General features: G+C 53.1%; 1 protein-coding gene across 2 annotated transcripts in view; it reads left to right on the top strand.

Moving 5' to 3' along the window:
- The window catches only part of SMG6 (SMG6 nonsense mediated mRNA decay factor), a 248,327-nt gene that overhangs the window by 215,935 nt on the left and 13,396 nt on the right, over nt 1-18,996 (top strand). For both annotated transcript variants that reach the window (XM_054535167.2, NM_001132236.2), the window contains 2 exon segments: nt 4,590-4,766; nt 8,514-8,660. In XM_054535167.2, coding sequence (XP_054391142.1) covers nt 4,590-4,766; nt 8,514-8,660 — 324 coding nt within the window.

Below are 18,996 nucleotides of genomic sequence, written 5' to 3'. Positions count from 1 at the left end.
CTAGAGCTTGCATCCAGGGTCCTGGCTCTCCAGCCCTTCCTCATATTCCCTGGCTAGATTTGGAGGTTTTCTCCCTTCCCCGGGGCTGCCCTGAGGTGTTAAGTCTTGCAACTCAGAGCACATCAGTATGGGGATACCTGGTGCTTAGTTCCCGTTCTCTCTTACCCTCCCTACCTTCATAAAGCAGCATATAGCTCGTTTTCTCTCCCCAACCCCTGCTCCCCTCCCCGGGCATCTCTACCCACACTGTGCTTGTTCCCTACCGAGTGGCTGTGAAGTCACCAGTTTTCAGAGAACATCATTTTTCTTTTCTTTTTTTTTTTTTTTTTTTTTGAGACAGAGTCTCGCTTTGTTGCCTGGGCTGGAGTGCCCGTGGTGCAATCTCGGCTCACTACAACCTCCACCTCCCAGATTCAAGCGATTCTCCTGCCTCAGCCTCCCTAGTAGCTGGGACTACAGGCGCGTGCTACCACACCCGGCTAATTTTTGGTTTTTTAGTAGAGATGGGGTTTCACCATGTTGGCCAGGCTGGTCTTGAACTCCTGATCTCAGGTGATCCGCCCACCTTGGCCTCCCAGAATGCTGAGATTACATTCGTGAGCTACCGTGCCCAGCCGAGAAACACCATTTTTCTTTACTTCTCCACCTCTCCACCTTAAATACCCCAGAACAGTAACCCAGTCTTCTCTCTTGACCTAGAGGTTTTCTCCTTTGTTCCTCGCTGCCCTTGGCTCCAGCCCCTACTTACCCCATGCTTACATTATCTCTCTCTAAGGAACTGAGCCTAGGAGAGAACAGCCTCCGGTATCGCCTCTCCACATCTCACTTTCAGTTTTCCTTTCTGCTTGGTTCTTTGCGTGTGGACTTGATTAGAGTGATAACTGGAGCTCTGAAGCTAAAGGTTTCAGTTCCTGCTGCAGTGGTAAGCTGCCTCCGACAGTCTTCAGGGGAAGGGAAAGGGGCTTTCTTTCAGCTCTTCCCTGACCTAAAGCCCCAGTTTTCTTTCCCAAGCTGATTGAAATGATTTGTATGTGATATTTTGTCAATTAACTTGGGAATTCTTGACAATCGCCTACACAGTGCATCTCCCTCCAGAAGGGTCAGGACTGTGACTGAGAAGGTACACCGCAGAGGAGGGGTCCGTAGGCTCCCCAGGGTGTTCCCTGGCTGGCAGCCCTTTTAGTCGCCTCTAGCCCCAGTCCAGCCCCACGTGCTAATGTAGCCCAGGAAGGGAGCCTCTCCCGCCCAGCTCTTTCTCCTCTGGAGGATCCAGAGTTCGCCTCCAGAGCTGCGATATACATGCCACTTACATTCTCTGTTTTTCATTGATATAGAGTGGAAAATTGTGCTCAGGAGCAGAGTTACTGTGGGGATGATGTCACAGACTTCATCTGGAGTCCTTCCCCTCCAAGCAGGGAGTCCAGCTTTAACCCCTCTCCTACCAGGAAGTCCTCCTAGACCAAGCAAAGATCATCTTGGAATTGGCTTTTTGTCAGTGGTTTGAAAGGCTTCTTTCATTATGAAGTCTCTTATTAACTGCATTTAAACTGTTTTGTGTTGTGTTTTCCCTGACTCAAGTGCTGGAGGCTTTGTCTAGGAGAATATTCCCGTAAGTCTCTTACAGAACTCCAGCATCAAGAGAGCTGTGGTCCTCTTCCCAGTGGGCGTTAAGGCAGAGTGCTTTTGCAGACAGGCCGGTGAGCTACACACAGAAGGTTTCTCTGTGCCTCTGGGCAAGCCCTGGACATTCTGCCTCTCAGTTTCTCCATCTACTAAAGAGCTCAGACTGTGCACTTCTCCCTCCCACAGTACACTTTACACAGCTTTGACCATCCTCCCTGCTGCTTGGATTGCAAAGGACAGGATACTCTTCCAAAAGACAGACAACCTTTCTCTCTCCAAACAGGTAGAATCCTTTTCAGGCCCGTTAACGCCAGGCAAGAGACCCCAGTAGATCGCAGCCTTTTGCATATCAGCCAGGAGTGTCCTTGTCCTAGAGGAGGAACTAATAGCTATGGCAGACACAATCCGCAAGGAAACCAATTTCCTTCTAAATGAAAGCCGGGAGAGGGCTCCTCCTCGTTGCTTGTGTCCATGGAATAGGCAATTCCCACAGACCCTGTAAGGATGTGCTGCAGGTGGCCTCAGGATGTCCACATCCCTGGGTCCCGCTGTGCCCTGGAAATCCCCATCTCCAGGAGTCCCACGTCCACACATGTGGCTTTTCTCTCTTTCGGCCGGAAACCACGCTTGCTTAGCCACGCAGCATACCATGTAGTCAGTGCTCTGGCAGCAGCAACACTCCTACCCGCCTGTCTGTGCGTGCATCCATGGCACACTCCTGTCCTGGGCAGGTTTCCTCTGCACACTTTGCAGGGGTGCCAGTGTACCTCTCATCCTCCAGGTGAGGCCAAGGACAATTGCAAGCTTTTCCTCTGTCCTCTTCTCACTCCTTAGCTCCCCTCTCCTCTCCATTCAGTGGCAGCAGCCTCACACCAAAAAGGAAAATCCTGGACCCATTACATAATTCTCCATAGTGCAAGCAGTAGCTGGGGCATAAGGTCAGAGGTCATAGTGGGGTCAGGTGGCTGACACACACTGTAACGACAAGGTGGTTAAAATTAGACCACAGAGAGGAAACTGGCAGTCTTGTGGAAATGCAGAAGTTTCCTATGCAAGTGAGAGGCTGGAGATGCAGGGAGGCCACTGTGCGTGCTGCCTGCCAGGCTATTACTCATTTCGGCTCTGTTCTTTAATGCCTTTTAGCCCCTGCTTCTGTATTTCTAGCCTTCCTCATCACATGTTTGAATACACGCAATGGAACCATGCTTACCTGCCCTGGGCCAAGACAAGCTTTCCTTCTCCTTCATGGAGGTAAGCCCAGGACCAGGCACCCCAAGCTCAAGGGGCTGAACTTTTTCTAAGCCCTTCTGGGTAGCCGAGAACCTTCTACATCAGCCTCTCAGGTGAAGGTGGTCAAAGTACTTAGCTTGAGATTCCAGCCTATAATGGTAACAGGGCCAATGGTGAGTGAAAGCAGAGAACACTCCTAGACCAGGTAGGAAAGCAGGGTTGGCTTTTGGTGAAGGTGGCAGAGGATGCAGCCATGGAGCACACAGTTGACTGGTGTGTGCCGCACTTTCCTGGGCAGCCAGCCAGCACAGCGGTGCTCATTTACTTCCACTGTCTTAGAGAACATGGGTCATGCCTGCTTCATCTGCTCTCTGTGGTACCCAGCCGAGCTTCCCTGGGCTGTCCATCTTTATTGTGAGCCTACTGTGTGCACAGCTTGTCCTTGCAATTCTTGCCAGTGATGTACGAAAACGATGAGATTTAGGCTTTGCCACCAGAGGGGTTGCTGTCCACATGAGAGAAAGAACACCTGCACCTGTAAAATGATCATCAGTAGTCTCCAGATTAGTACTTCCCTATGTGCTGCAGATAGAAGGGACTTATTAATGTGAAGTTCCTTTCACATTAAGAAATGAGGATGCATTAAAAGAGAGGCAGGGGCTAGTCAGTGAGGATGAAGGGGCCGTCCCCTGTGGCACGTCTGGCCACGGACGTGTGTTTCCCATGTGGAGTGGCCTTCAGCTTTCAAGCTCCAGATCCAGCAGGGCCCCTCTCCCTTGGTGAGCACTCAGCCAGTAGGGAGAAGAGGATGCTGGAGGCTAGAGATGAAGAGAAGGGCACACAGGGACAAGCATGGAGGAGAGTGTGAGCCAAGCAAACAGGTGTGGAGGAGAGGGCATGCATGTATGGTGCCTCCGGAAGGGGGGCCCAGACTGGGGTTCAGTGGACACTTCATCTGAGACACTTACACATTTGACTGTTGCTCAAGATACTGAGTTTCATCTCAGCTAAATCAGCCCAGGCTTCTCTGACAGCACTGACTTGTGTCCTGATGTGGCCACATGGGAGCAGGTTGGCGTAAATGTCAGAAAGAGTAGAGCTTTGGTGAAACATCCCCACCTGCTCTGCCTGTCTGTCTCCTGACAATTTCCTGCCTGACTCCAGTCTCTTGAGCATGAGGAGCTCTTAGATAGGGCAGGAACCTGTCAGGGGAAGCCCAAAATGATCTGGTTGAAATGAAACAGCCAAGAAAGCCCTTAGCATTCAATTTGCACTTGGGCTGAAAATTCTCCTTTTGGGAGTCTGGAGCAGGGGTGTTGGGAGAGGAGTGGAGAGTGGCAGCGAGGGGCCCCAGAAAGCTCTATGCTGTGAAAGCACTCCACTCTTCCCTCTGCTGGTTCTAGACCAAACTTAGAAGAATGTCATATATTCTATTTTGTATCAGGACCTTACTCAAATAAATGTAAGGCACCTGTCACTGGTCCCTGGGATTGTCTGCTGCCCCAGAGATAAGCTAAGGAGAGATAACCTCAGAAGATCTTGATCCTCAGCCTGCCCTGGGCCCTCACTTACCACCTGACATGCCCTTGTGCCCTCCGCACCCCGTCATTCATTCTGACCCCCTTGCCCGGTAGCTTTGACACAGTTCCCCTGTGCCCCTCAGCCGGCAAGCAACATCTCGTCTCCATCTTCCCTTTCAGAAAATGCTGTTTTTCTTCTCTCCTCTCACCCTGTAGGTTATTGCAGCTGACTGCAAAAGGGTCACAGTGCTGAAGTACTTTCTGGAAGCCCTTTGTGGACAAGAAGAGCCTCTGCTGGCATTCAAGGATGGAAAGTATGTGTCAGTGGCACCCGCCCCAGACACCATGGGAAAGGAAATGGGAAGCCAAGAGGGAACACGACTGGAAGATGAGGTACTATGCGGGAAGAGCCCGCTGTGGCAGAGGGAAGGCCCCCTCCCCATTCTGCCCGTGGCTTCAGCTTCTCCTCCTGCTTATTTATGAGCACAGAGAACAGCGTCTGTGTTAATGTGACCAGCCAGCTTCTCGAGAGTGTGCTCTGATGGTGCCCCTTCCTGCCAGTCCACCCCGGTGCCTCCATCCTACTCCGCTACGAGTTCCAGATGCTTCTTTTAATGCTGCATTGAGGAGAAGGGAGGAAAAGAAAGAAAGAAGGAATTGAATAATGTGCAGCTCTCGAGGCTTAGGAAAGGGAGAGGGGGGTGGTCAGGATCAAGTTTATAGATGTGTGGAGCCCAGTGCAGCACAGGCCTGAACTCCAGCCTCCAGCACACGTACAGGAAGAGCTGACATTGCTGGCCCTGTGTGGAAAATCACCCCTCCCGTGTCCTACCCTCCCTCCCTTGTTCCCTCCCTCCCTCCTGCACATCCTGATGTGATTAAGGAATTCTCCTCTTGTTTGTTTGCCCTTGGTTGTTCCTGTAGCCCTTGCTTCACTCCAGACTCGTGTGTGTGTGTGTGTGTGCGTGCGTGCGCGCACACGTGTGCACATGCATGAGCCTGTGTACCCGCCCTTGCAAAACTCCACTGGCAGTTGCCCTGCCCTATATATTGCCATTGCATGTTTGTGTCTTTCTGGGGGTGATTGTTGATGTGGGTCTGTGTGTGCTGGGTTTGTGTGTCAGTTTAAGTAAACACTGCTGCCAGCTTCCCTGCTGTCTGTGGGTTCTGAGTGGTTGTGAGTGTGATGTTGGAGCATGTATGCATTTAGTATCACTTCCAGCTGCCCTGCTGTGTGTCTGGGTGTGGGTATTTCTGTCTGGATGTGTGTTCACACACACCTAACTTTTGCCTGAAGGTTGACTCTTCTTTTTACCCCACAGTGTTAAAGACAGGAGACTTAGGTGGGAAGGAACATGGGACTAAGGGAAGGGACGGAAGCGATTCTAGCCAGGGGCCAGGTCACCCATAGGCCAACACAGTCATTTGGCCTGCAGCAGTCTCAAGCGCCCGGTAGAGCAGGGCGGGGTACAGGGATGAAATCAGCAACAGGCCAAGGAAGCCAGATGTCAGCTGGAAGCTGTCGTTTGTGATCTGAAACAGTGATAGAGTGGCCACCTTTGGATCAGAGTCTTGAGAGCAGCAGAGTCTTGGACTGGCTTCATTAGAATAACTGGAGAGCCCCACCCCACCCCTGATGACATAGGGCTCAGCTTCCAGGACAGAGGTGGTTCCAGGGATAAAGCTGAGCCTAGGATTCCAGACTCTCCAGATGAAACCTGGGCAGAGAATAATGGGAAAGAATGAGCTGTTAGCATGGGAGGGGACAGCAGGCTTGCTCAAGCTGGCAGGATGTCCAGGCTTCAGGCAGGGCAGAGCAGTGCCACCCAAGCCCTGGGCACTGTGTGGGGAAACACAGGTGGGGCAGTGCCTCCATCAGCTCTCTCACCCGCACTTTAAGGCTGAGGGCAGAGCCAGGTTAGCTCCCAGGCTTGCCCAAAGATGCCCTCTGGCCAGTGGAGCCTGCAGTCCCAAATACAGTGAGGCAAGTGAGGCCCAGAGAGGGCCACAGCATCAGAGCCAGAGAAGGCCTTCTCTGCCCTCACAAGGAACAGATGAGTTCTCTGCTCCCAGCTCTTGGTAGTGCCACACTTTATTTTCTCGTTCTAAGGCTTATTGACCAGACAAAGGTTGTGACCCACACCAGGCTGCCCACTTCTTCCTTTTCCCACGAGTCTCCTGGGTTCCTTCATGTTAGTGGCCTCTGGGAAACTCTGCTTACCCTGGTCTGTGTAATTTCATAACCTTGCACTTCCTCGTTTACTGTGAGAGCTGAGCCAACCTCAGACAAGCTTCTCTGACCCTCTTTTGACCTCAGTCAAGCTCACTTCAAGCCCCGTGATAACCTTGTATATCCCTAGTCAGAGCAGGCAGAGGCAGCGTTCCCACATGGGCTAGGCAGGCATTCTGTCCCGCTCACTGCAGTCTGGGTTAACCTCATGAACAAGGAAGTGAATGTGCAGAGTTTTCCTTCTTGCCGCGGCCTGGGCCTCTCTGGAGGTGAGCGCTGTGGCACTATAGCATGCCTGTGTCAGATGAATGGTGACTGTGGACAGCGTCCCAGACCCCTGACATCTCTTAGGATAGTGACAGTTCTGGCCCCATCCTCAGATCTCATCTCTCCCCAGACTGCAAAACTGAATCACTTCAGCAGATTGGGAGAGGTAGGGAAAGGTGTTTCTTCAGACATAGTTCTTTGTGAATAGAACACAGTTTAGTCGCTTAGGGATCCTACCAAAACACCCCTAGATTCTGCTCACAAGACAAAGTATACCCCCGTCATCTACCCAGCCACCCCCCTGAGTAATCCCTTTCAGTCAAGAGACTCCATCTGTATATGACCTTGAGCTGCACAATTAGAGAAGAGAGCAGTCTATACTGAACAGGTCTAGGGTGGGCCTCCAGCAGGCCTCACGATGCTAAGCCACTGAGGACTGGATCTGAGCTTCTGGTCTGGATTCAGGATGGCTTGGCCCATTATTATTGGTAAGAGCATAAACTTTGGAGTCAGATTCACTTGGGCTTGAATCCCTGCTCTGCCTTTACTAGCCGTGTGACCCTGAGCAAGATGTTGACTTCTAAACCTCAGTTTGTTCATTTAAAGATAGGGATGGTGATAGCACCTATCTTATCTCACAGGCTGTTGTGAGGATTAACTGAGTTAATACATGAAAAATGCTTAGCCCAGTACCTGGCCGATAATAAGCACTCAGTAAGTGATAGCTGTTGTCATCACTGTCATTATTATAATCCAGTTAGAAACAGGAACCTTCTACTAAATTATTCCCTGTGTACGCATGCTAACCCTGTCCCTCAAAGGAAGCTATCTTGGGCAGCTGCATGTTCTCTGTTGACCAAGGCCAAAAGTAAGAAAGCAAGGAATGGAGCCTGGGACCACCCAGGGAGTGATGGCTGCTAAGAGCTGAGGCTGCAAGTAGGGAGGTGCCATCCTTGGGGAATGTGCCACCAGCCTGGCAGGAGGCTCCTTAAGCCAGCCAGCCACCTCCTACCCTGCCCGGGCCATTGAGGGCAGCTGAGCAAGGTCATGTTGTGTGAATTCCTGTAAAGGGGCCCAGCAGTCCTCACACCACCAGGCTGGAGTCTTCAAAAGAAACCAGGGCAAGGTCTGCTGAGCTGCAGCATCTGTCCCTGCTGCTGTCTGCGGCAAGGGAACTTCCACGCCTCATTCCCAGCTGTTGGCCAGAGCTGATTCCTATCAGATCGTTAGCATGAATTAGATTTAAGTTGGGTGGTTTAACTTTCTCTGTTGTTTCCCTCTTGAATCATTGGTGACTTCAGAATGAAAATAGGACTAAAGTTTGACTTTGTGAGTGTGTACCAGGAAGAACACAGAGTGTGAGTAAAGCACGCAGGTATATATGTGTGACTGCGAGTGACTTATGGTGTAACTCTCTGAGGGAAGAGCCCCAGAGTATAAAAGAGAGCAGCTCCGGGGGAAGAGTGACAGCTTTTGTCAACCTCCCTTTGCCTGAGTAGAGGGAAGCACATACCAGGGAACCCTTTGCAAGGGATGGTCCCAGTCTGCATGGGTGAGAGGCCACAAGGGCAGTGTCGGGTTCAGTAAGTGCCATGGGCTCAGCTAACTGTCTCCTCTTTCCTGGTCGGCTCCACCACCCAAAGGAGGAGGATGTGGTGATTGAAGACTTTGAGGAAGATTCAGAGGCTGAAGGCAGCGGAGGCGAGGATGACATCAGGGAACTTCGGGCCAAGAAGCTGGCTCTGGCCAGGAAGATAGCTGAGCAGCAGCGTCGCCAGGAAAAGATCCAGGTGAAGTCGGCCTGGGGAGCGTGGTTCCCACTATGGGGGTTGCTGTCTAGGGCATGAGAGGATGTGGGCAGAGAGCAGAGCTGAGCAGGACACTAAGAAAGAGTCAGTTCTGCAGTGTTCTCTCTAGCTCTACCCCTGTTTTTTACTCTCCCACTAAATTCTGGTAGCAAGTTTGGTGCCTAGAGTCTCTCTCATCCTGGGCTCCAAGGCAGGGGTAGGGTCTTCTCAGAGAATCTGAGAAAAGCTGCTTCCCCAGTGAGAATCTACAAATGCACACCACACATACATGATCTTTCACACAATTTAAGAGGTTTCAGAGTTTCCCTGAGCCTTATCCAGATATTCCTGGAGAGGCTGTGGATTCTCAGTTCAGAACACCTATTCTCAGGGAGAGGATGTCACGGCCACAGTCTGCTTACCTGGATTCCCAATGAAATGGAAGACCCCTCTGGACAAGATACTCCCTACACCCTTGCAGACACAAACTACTTAATCTCCACACAGGGACTTTGACCCCCATCAGCCTTCTCATGGCCCGTGCCTTCACCCCCAGCAAGTGTTTCTTCCTGGCCTTCCTAGGTCTGTTCCCTTGTGCTATGAGGCCATTTCCTGTCCTCTAGGGCTCGGGGCAGACAGGGAAGAGGCAGTCCTGCTTCCCGTTTAAAGGTGAACCGTGTGCATAGGGAAGCGTCAAGCCACCTGCTCCGCCTCTTTAAGGATGCCCATTTCCAACCCTCTCCTTTGGCATAGGGTTTGATGCATGTGATCAGGCAGACCCAATGACAGTCTAGGCCCTGCCGCCTAAATAGGTTTGTAACATGGGGCAAATCATTCAGCTTCTCAGAGCCTGTTTCTTCATCTGGTAAATGAAAGTGCCGGCCGGGCGCGGCGGCTCACACCTGTCATCCCAGCACTGTGGGAGGCCGGGCGCGGCGGCTCACACCTGTCATCCCAGCACTGTGGGAGGCCGGGCGCGGCGGCTCACACCTGTCATCCCAGCACTGTGGGAGGCCGGGCGCGGCGGCTCACACCTGTCATCCCAGCACTGTGGGAGGCCGGGCGCGGCGGCTCACACCTGTCATCCCAGCACTGTGGGAGGCCGGGCGCGGCGGCTCACACCTGTCATCCCAGCACTGTGGGAGGCCGGGCGCGGCGGCTCACACCTGTCATCCCAGCACTGTGGGAGGCCGGGCGCGGCGGCTCACACCTGTCATCCCAGCACTGTGGGAGGCCGGGCGCGGCGGCTCACACCTGTCATCCCAGCACTGTGGGAGGCCGGGCGCGGCGGCTCACACCTGTCATCCCAGCACTGTGGGAGGCCGGGCGCGGCGGCTCACACCTGTCATCCCAGCACTGTGGGAGGCCGGGCGCGGCGGCTCACACCTGTCATCCCAGCACTGTGGGAGGCCGGGCGCGGCGGCTCACACCTGTCATCCCAGCACTGTGGGAGGCCGGGCGCGGCGGCTCACACCTGTCATCCCAGCACTGTGGGAGGCCGGGCGCGGCGGCTCACACCTGTCATCCCAGCACTGTGGGAGGCCGGGCGCGGCGGCTCACACCTGTCATCCCAGCACTGTGGGAGGCCGGGCGCGGCGGCTCACACCTGTCATCCCAGCACTGTGGGAGGCCGGGCGCGGCGGCTCACACCTGTCATCCCAGCACTGTGGGAGGCCGGGCGCGGCGGCTCACACCTGTCATCCCAGCACTGTGGGAGGCCGGGCGCGGCGGCTCACACCTGTCATCCCAGCACTGTGGGAGGCCGGGCGCGGCGGCTCACACCTGTCATCCCAGCACTGTGGGAGGCCGGGCGCGGCGGCTCACACCTGTCATCCCAGCACTGTGGGAGGCCGGGCGCGGCGGCTCACACCTGTCATCCCAGCACTGTGGGAGGCCGGGCGCGGCGGCTCACACCTGTCATCCCAGCACTGTGGGAGGCCGGGCGCGGCGGCTCACACCTGTCATCCCAGCACTGTGGGAGGCCGGGCGCGGCGGCTCACGCCTGTCATCCCAGCACTGTGGGAGGCCGGGCGCGGCGGCTCACGCCTGTAATCCCAGCACTGTGGGAGGCCGGGCGCGGCGGCTCACGCCTGTAATCCCAGCACTGTGGGAGGCCGGGCGCGGCGGCTCACGCCTGTAATCCCAGCACTGTGGGAGGCCGGGCGCGGCGGCTCACGCCTGTAATCCCAGCACTGTGGGAGGCCGGGCGCGGCGGCTCACGCCTGTAATCCCAGCACTGTGGGAGGCCGGGCGCGGCGGCTCACGCCTGTCATCCCAGCACTGTGGGAGGCCGGGCGCGGCGGCTCACGCCTGTCATCCCATGAAAGTGCTGGCCGGGCGCGGCGGCTCACACCTGTCATCCCATGAAAGTGCTGGCCGGGCGCGGCGGCTCACACCTGTCATCCCATGAAAGTGCTGGCCGGGCGCGGCGGCTCACACCTGTCATCCCATGAAAGTGCTGGCCGGGCGCGGCGGCTCACACCTGTCATCCCATGAAAGTGCTGGCCGGGCGCGGCGGCTCACACCTGTCATCCCAGCACTGTGGGAGGCCGGGCGCGGTGGCTCACACCTGTAATCCCAGCACTTTGGGAGGCGGGGCGCGGTGGCTCACACCTGTACTCCCAGCACTGTGGGAGGCTGAGGCGGGCGGATCATGAGGTCAGGAGATTGAGACCATCCTGGCTAACATGGTGAAACCCTGTCTCTACTAAAAATACAAAAAATTAGCTGGGCATGGTGGTGCACACTTGTAATCCAGCTACTCGGGAGGCTGAGGCAAGAGAATCGCTTGAACCCGGGAGGCGGAGGTTGCAGTGAGCCAAGATTGCACCATTGCACTCCAGCCTGGGCTACAGGGTGAGACTCCATCTCAAAAAAAAAAAGAAGAAAAAAGAAAAAGTGCTAATAGCACCGATCTCTCAGAATCACTGTGAGGCCTACATGAGATAGTGTATGTAAAGCACTTAGCATAGTGCGTGGCACTTAATATGTGCTCCATAAACGGCCACCTTTGTCTGATATTTGTCTAATCACCCTGGCCAGGGAAGAGGAATAAATACCAATCGAGATCTGTCTTTTTGTTTGTTTGTTTGTTTTTGTTTTTGTTTTGAGACAGAGTCTCGCTGTGTTGCCCAGGCTGGAGCCCAGTGGCATGATCTCAGCTTACTCCAACCTCCACCTCCCAGGTTCCAGCGATTCTCTTACCTCAGCCTCCAGAGTAGCTGGAATTACAGATGCCTGCCACCATGCCCAGCTAATTTTGTATTTTTAATAAAGACAGGGTTTTGCTGTGTGTGCCAGGCCAGTCTTGAACTCCTGACCTCAGGTGATCTGCCCGCCTCTGCCTTCCAAAGTGCTGGGATTACAGGCATGAGCCATCACACTGGCCAAGATCCATCATTCTTTTGTTTTGTTTTGTTTTGTTTTGAGATGGAGTCTTGCCCTGTTGCCCAGGCTGGAGTGTAGTGGCTCAATCTCAGCTCACTGCAACCTCTGCCTCCCGGGGTTGAAACAATTCTCCTGTCTCAGCCTCCCAAGTAGCTGGGATTACAGGCACCTGCCACCATACCCAGCTAATTTTTGTATTTTTAGTAGAAATGGGGTTTCACCATGTTGGCCAGGCTGGTCTCAAACTCCTGACCTCAGGTGATCTACCCGCCTTGGCCTCCCAAAGTGCTAGGATTACAGGCATGAGCCACTGCGCCTGGCCTCCATCATTCTTTAGACAGATTCACATCCCTGCTGCCATTGGAATCAGTGTGTAATACCTCTACCAGCATCATCCATCGTCGTGTGGCTGCCTCCCCAGCCCTGCTGTGGGTCTACATGTAAACTTGTGCATGACCCTCAAAACAGCTTTATCCTCATGCTTCTTTTACTTTTTTTTTTTTGAGATGGAGTCTCGCTGGCATGATCTCAGCTCACGGCAACCTCCATCTCCCAGGTTCAAGAGATTCTCCTGCCTCAGCCTCCCAAGTAGCTGGGATTACAGGCACGCATCACCACGCCCAGCTAATTTTTTGTATTTTTCGTAGAGACCAGGTTTCACTATGTTAGCCAGGATGGTCTCGATCTCTTGACTTCGTGATCTGCCCGCCACGGCCTCCCGAAGTGCCCTTCTGCTTCTTTCCTTGCTCTTCCTTTACCATCTGTTTTCCCAGAAATTCTGTTTCTACCATCATCTCTTGACTCTCAACCAAGAAGTTATGGAAACTGTCGTGTCAAAAATCACCAATATGGCCAGGCGCGGTGGCTCACGCCTATAATGCCAACACTTGGGGAGGCCACGGTGGGTGGATCATTGAAGGTCAGGAGTTCGAGACCAGCCTGGCCAACATGGTGAAACCCCGTCTCTACTAAAAATACAAAAGTTAGCCGGGTGTGGTGGTGGGTGCCTATAGTCCCAGCTACTCGGGAGGCTGAGGCAGGAAAATCTCTTGAACCCAGGAGGCGGAGGTTACAGTGAGCCGAGATTGCGCCACTGCACTCCAGCCTGGGCAACAGAGCAAGACTCCATCTTAAAAAGAAAAATCACCGATGACCTATCTTTATCAAACCTCAGTCTGTGTCATAGTTGACCAATCACCAATGACCTATCTTTATCAAATTTCAGTCTGTGTCACAGTTGACCTCCCTTTGTCTTTGGGCCCTAAAGCCACCTTCCTTCAGCTTCACTTTAGCATCAATGAATGACCCCTTGTCTTCTCTCTGTTCACCAGACCACCCTCCTGGGCTCCCTCACCACCATTCTTTTTTTGGTCTCCTCCATCCTTCCTTTTACTCCCTAGTCTCAGCAAGCTGAGTTAGTGCTCAGCAGATATGTATTCAGGGGCTGGGCGCAGTGGCTTATGCCTATAATCCCAGCACTTTGGGCGGCCGAGGCTGGCAGATCACTTGAGGTCAGGAGTTCAAGACCAGCCTGGCCAACATGGTGAAACCTCATCTCTACTAGAAATACAAAAATTAGCTGGGCGTTGTGGCGGGTGCCTGTAATCCCAGCTACTCAGGAGGCTGAGGCAGGAGAATCGCTTCAACCCAGAAGGTGGAGGTTGCAGTGAGCCGAGATCAAGCCATTGCACTTTAGACCTGGGCGAGACTCTGTCTCAAAAAAAAAAAAAAGTATTCCGTGACAATAATAGTAGCAACTAGAGCATCATCTTAAATTCCACTCTGGCTTTTAACCCCTAGTATCTAATTTCATATTAAATACTATTTATTCACACATTTATTCCCTCTTCTCCTCTCTGTTTCCATTGCCACTACTACTATTCTAGGTCAAGTAGTTGCTTAGAGTGTAGCAGTCAAGTGTTGCACAGCCCCAGAAGGTGCCATTTGCCTTGTTTCTGTGAGTGGCACCTCCTGGAGTTTGTAGCACACCAGGCTCCTGCCCACCAGGCTCCTGTTCACTGCACTGCCTCCATCATTCTCTTCCTGAAAGAGCTACTACCCCCCTGCTCAGAAATCATCAGGCCTTTGCTTGGCTAGTAAAATAAAGTCTAATTCCCTATTATTGGCATTAAAATGGCTTTTTGATCTGTTCCCAGTCTGTTTTTCCAGCCTCTTCTCCCACTACCCCATCCCTCATGAACCCTTACTAGTTATATGACATTGGGCAAATTATTTAACTTTTCTGAGCCTGTTTCCTCATCTGTATGATGAAAGTAATGCCAGACACAGTGGGCACATGCCTGTGGTTCCAACTACTCAGGAGGCTGAGGCTGGATGATAGCTTGAGCCCAGGAGTACAAGGCTACGGTGTGCAGTGATCATGCCTGTGAATAACCACTGCAACATAGCAAAACCCTGTCTCTTAAACACTTTTTTAGTGAAAGTGGTAAAAGCACCAACATTAGAGCTGCCATGAGGCCTCAGAATGAATCACAGTGCATGTAAAATGCCTGTCCAGACACTAAGGCCCTCCTGCCTGAACAGTGACACTAACCTTCCTTTCCACTCCCTAGACATGCTCTGCCCTTTTCCACTCGGGTTTTTGTTCATGCTGTCCCTCAAAGCAGAGTGCCCTTTTTCTGCTCCGTATGTCTTGTTACCTGTCGAAATTCTATTCCTCCTTCAATCCCCAGATGAAACTCCACTTCCCCAGTGAATCCACCCCTGGTCTCCACCAGGAGGAATCCATCTCCCTCTGCTTAGTGTTCCTGTGACACTCATCAGACTTCATTTGTGGACCTGCTATCATGTCTCATGTTACAGTTATTTCTGGACTTGTTTCCCACATTGTACTGTGAACTCCTTGGAATCGGGAGGCATGTCTTCAGCTCAGTTTAGCAAGTGGCATTGAGCATTTACTATGCTAGTGTCTGGGGGACACAGAACTAATCACATTCCAGAGTGTACAGTGGTACAATGTGGTAGAGTCCATGACAAGTGATTTGAAGTGTGAATGAGCGTCCACACAAAACGGAAGTCCAGGATGCCGAGGGAGCACATGCTGCCAGGATCCATCCTCTTCTGGAGCTTGGTGTTTAGCTTTGCCTCTCCAGTGACCAGCAGCGTCTTCAGAATTGGAGGTCTCCTCCAACGCTTGACTTCCCGTGCCCCTGGTGGGCCCTGTCCAGGCTGCCTGTTCTCCTGATCCACTCCTTCTGAGGAGGCTGCTTAGGCCCAAGCATGGAAGGCCTGCTGCAGGCCAGCTGGAGCTGGGGTTGCTGTGGCCCCTTTAAGAACAGGCCCCACATGCACCAAGCTGGCGGCCCTGCCTCCTGTCAGCCTCCTTCCTCCAGCCTCACAGCCACAAGAGGATTTCTCAGCAGAGGAAAAATTCCCCCCTTCCCTTCCCCGCCCTCTTTAATGCCCGGGGCCCTTCACTTCCATAATTCTTCATTTTCCAGCCTTGAACGTAAGCCAGACACATCTGTCTGGCCATATGCGTGAACCCTGGAGTCTGTGCCGAGGTGGCTGTAAAACAGGGCCGGTGAAGGCCCTTCTGGGAGAGCACACACATGTGTGCCCTCAGGCCATTGGCTTCCTGCCCAGAACCACGGGGGCTTCGGTGCTCCAAACCCATGCTAACCTTTTCTTATTTTTCCTCTTTTTGTTTAATTTAAGGGGGGAAAATCCAAGGAAAAGGTATAAATTGTCCTGGGAGTTGGGGCGAGGCTCCTAGCTGGAGAGGCCATTATTGTTGGCAGGTACCTGGGTCACACTAATACAATAAGGAAGAAAGAAGCATCGAGTGAATTAAGATTGGAGGGATGGGCTGTAAATTACACTGCTCTGAACTCCATCAGTCTCCAGGGTGTTAACCGAGAGGTGTAAGGCAAGTCCCCAGTTCCCAGCGCCTTTCACAGATGTAGCAAAACAGGAACCACACATGTTTGGGGAAGGGGATATGAAGATGGGGTTGAAAAAAATCCTCCTGGCCCCCAGGATAGCTATAAAGTCCAAGTGAGATCTGGGGCTGTAACCACACCCCCACTTCCCTACGCTTACCTAGACCCCTGGGCCTAAGCTCTTCTGTGAGCATGGGGGAGGTGAGGCCTGGTCTCCCTCTGCAGCCTGTCCCTCCCTGCTTCCGGCGTTGCACAGAGGCTGGTGAGTGGGGCCGACTGGAGGTCAGAAAAGGGGTGTGGGGAGCTCTCAGAGCCTGTGCAGCTGGAGCCGCAGCGCCCCGGCAGGCCCCTGGATGCTGGGGGCGCCAAGTCCGCCCACCCAGGGCTTTGAGGCCACACTCTCCGGCTCAGCCCACGCTCTGTCTTGTTGCCTGAGACAGCTCCTCCTGTTGGTTCTGCCCACCTTGCTGCTTTTCTTCTGAGTTCTTTTCGTTCCCATTGCCATTTGGAGTTGTTCAGAGACCAGGGCAGGGTACATGGTTTGGGAAGTTGGTCAGAAGTGTTTGATTCCTAACCAAACCCCCAGGGCAAAGCAGTCACTGAAAATGCTCCTCCAGGCATGAGGCGTGGCCTCTTGGCACCTCCTGCTGGCCCTGGCCCTGTGAATCCCCTGCTTCCTCACTGCCTCTCTGAGGCTTTGCTGTGATTTGTGCTGCTGTCGGGCGGGGTCAGGTTTCCTGAGCAGTTGCAAACATCCCACCTGAAACATAACAGGCTCTTCCTCTGGCCACATCTATTGTTTCCCTCAGCATTATGGCCACAGTCTTGCTCTGTGGCCAGCAATGACATGTGTTCTCAAAATAGCTTCTCTCCCCTGTCCCTTTCCCACTCACCCGCCCTCCTGAAGATGTAGTCCCTCCTTTGTGGTGGCCCCAGGAGCTCCGCTCTAAATTTAGCTGCCGTCCATTCATACTGCCACCCAACTAGGGGGGCTGTTGGGGAACAATGGGGTATGCACTGAGCCCCCCACACCTGTATGGAAGCTGGCGGAAGGCAGACACTCAGGCCTGGCTCCTGGCTGTCGGAGACAGGGTGGGAGCCAGCACAGCACCAGGCCGGGGGCACGTTCACGTCAAGGCAGGAAAGCACATCAGCCTGTGGAGCGGGCATCCGCCCTTCCCACCCAGACCCGCTCCAGCCTCCCCAAAACCTGAGTGCTGGGCCCCAGCTTTTGCTCCAGCACCATCCACTGGGGGCCTGGCTTCCTACAAAGGGGCCAGGCCACTGTCTGAAACGCCCTCAGGCTGCTGCTCAGAGCAAGCTCAGAGGTGTCATGCTTAGCCCTGCCCCTCCCTCTCCATCAGGAAAGGGCCTGCCTGCTTCTTTGGCTTTTTAGATCAGGTTATCAGTTAAAATTCAATCAGATTATCTTTAAGTGCCCTTCAGCTCTGAGAGCCAGTGACTGAGCCCACTGTCCCCTGAAGTCCTATGATACAACAGGCGGTATGTGAGGTATGACAATGAAAACTGCAAGAAAAGTAGGCAGTTCTCCTTGAGCACTTGACAGTCTAGTTTGAAAATAAGATCAGTCCTCCTAAAACAGTAAGAAATAGCAAACAAATTGCCGTAGTTATCATTTTTAAAAAGAGTGCAAGAATATATTAAGCTCTGTGGTACGTTTGGACATCCAGAAAAGGGGTTCTAAGCAGCAGTTTTTTCATTAGCAGTGTACCCCAAATGAAGATGCTCCTCCTTCTGCTCCCAGGGGATGCTGCTGGTGGCTCTGCCTGCCTTTTCTAGCACACTCAGTATCTGCCCTTGTTGGCTTCTGCTGGCCCAAGATGAACAGTCAGCCAGTGCTTATCTCACCCACTGTTCCTATTTTTATTTTTTTCCAATTTTTCATGTACATCCACATAGTTAAGATACATATATACAATAAGTCTTTTAATAGAAATCAGTAGCCGGGCGTGGTGGCACACACCTGTAGTCCCAACTACTCGGGAGGCCAAGGCGGGAGGATCACTTGAGCCTGGGAGTTTGAGGCTGCAGTGACCTGTGATCGCACCACTGCACTGCAGCCTGAGTGACAGAGTTAGACTCTCTCTTTTTTTTTTTTTTTTTGAGATGGAGTTTTGCTCTTATCACCCAGGCTATAGTGCAGTGGCATGGTCTCGGCTCACTGTAACCGCTGCCTCCTGGGTTCAAGTGATTCTCCTGCCTCAGCCTCCTGAGTAGCTGGGATTACAGGCATGTGCCACCATCCCCGACTGATTTTTGTAGTTTTAGTAGAGATGGGGTTTCACTATATTGTCCATGCTGGTCTCAAACTCCTGACCTCAAGCGATCCGCCCACCTCTGCCTCCTAAAGTGCTGGGATTACAGGCACGTGCCACCATGCCTGGCTAATTTTTATATTTTTAGTAGAGATGGGGTTTCACCATGTTGGTCAGGCTTGGATGAGACTCTGTCTCTTTTTTTTTTTTTTTTTTGAGACGGAGTCTCACTCTGTTGCCCAGGCTGGAGTGCAGTGGCACCATCTCGGTGCCAGGCAGCAACCTCTGCTACCTGGGTTCAAGCAGTTCTCCTGCCTCAGCCTCCCGAGTAGCTGGGATTACAGGCATGAGCCACAACGTCCAGCTAATTTTTGTATTTTTAGAAGAGACGGGGTTTCATGATGTTGGCCAGGCTGGTCTGGAACTCCTGACCTCATGACCCACCCGCCTCGGCCTCCCAAAGTGCTGGGATTATAGGCGTGAGCCATCGTGCCTGGCCTGAGACTCATGTCTCTTTTAAAAAAAAAAAATGCTGGGCACAGTGGCTCATGCCTGTAATCCCAGCACTTTGGGGGACCGAGGCGGGTAGATCACCTGAGGTCAGGAGTTTGAGACCAGTGTGGCCAACGTGGTGAAAACCCATCTCTACTAAAAATACAAAAATTAGCTGGGCGTGTTGGCTCACGCCTGTAACCCTAGCTACTTGGGAGGCTGAGGCAGGAGAATCGCTTGAACCCGGGAGGCAGAGATTGCAGTGAGCCGAGATCACACCAC

The sequence above is a fragment of the Pongo abelii genome, chromosome 19 (assembly GCF_028885655.2).
Source record: "Pongo abelii isolate AG06213 chromosome 19, NHGRI_mPonAbe1-v2.0_pri, whole genome shotgun sequence".
In the NCBI taxonomy this organism is placed as follows: Eukaryota; Metazoa; Chordata; class Mammalia; order Primates; family Hominidae; genus Pongo; species Pongo abelii.
The sequence above is the reverse complement of the archived record's forward strand: the minus strand, read 5'-3'. Positions and strand labels throughout refer to the sequence as shown.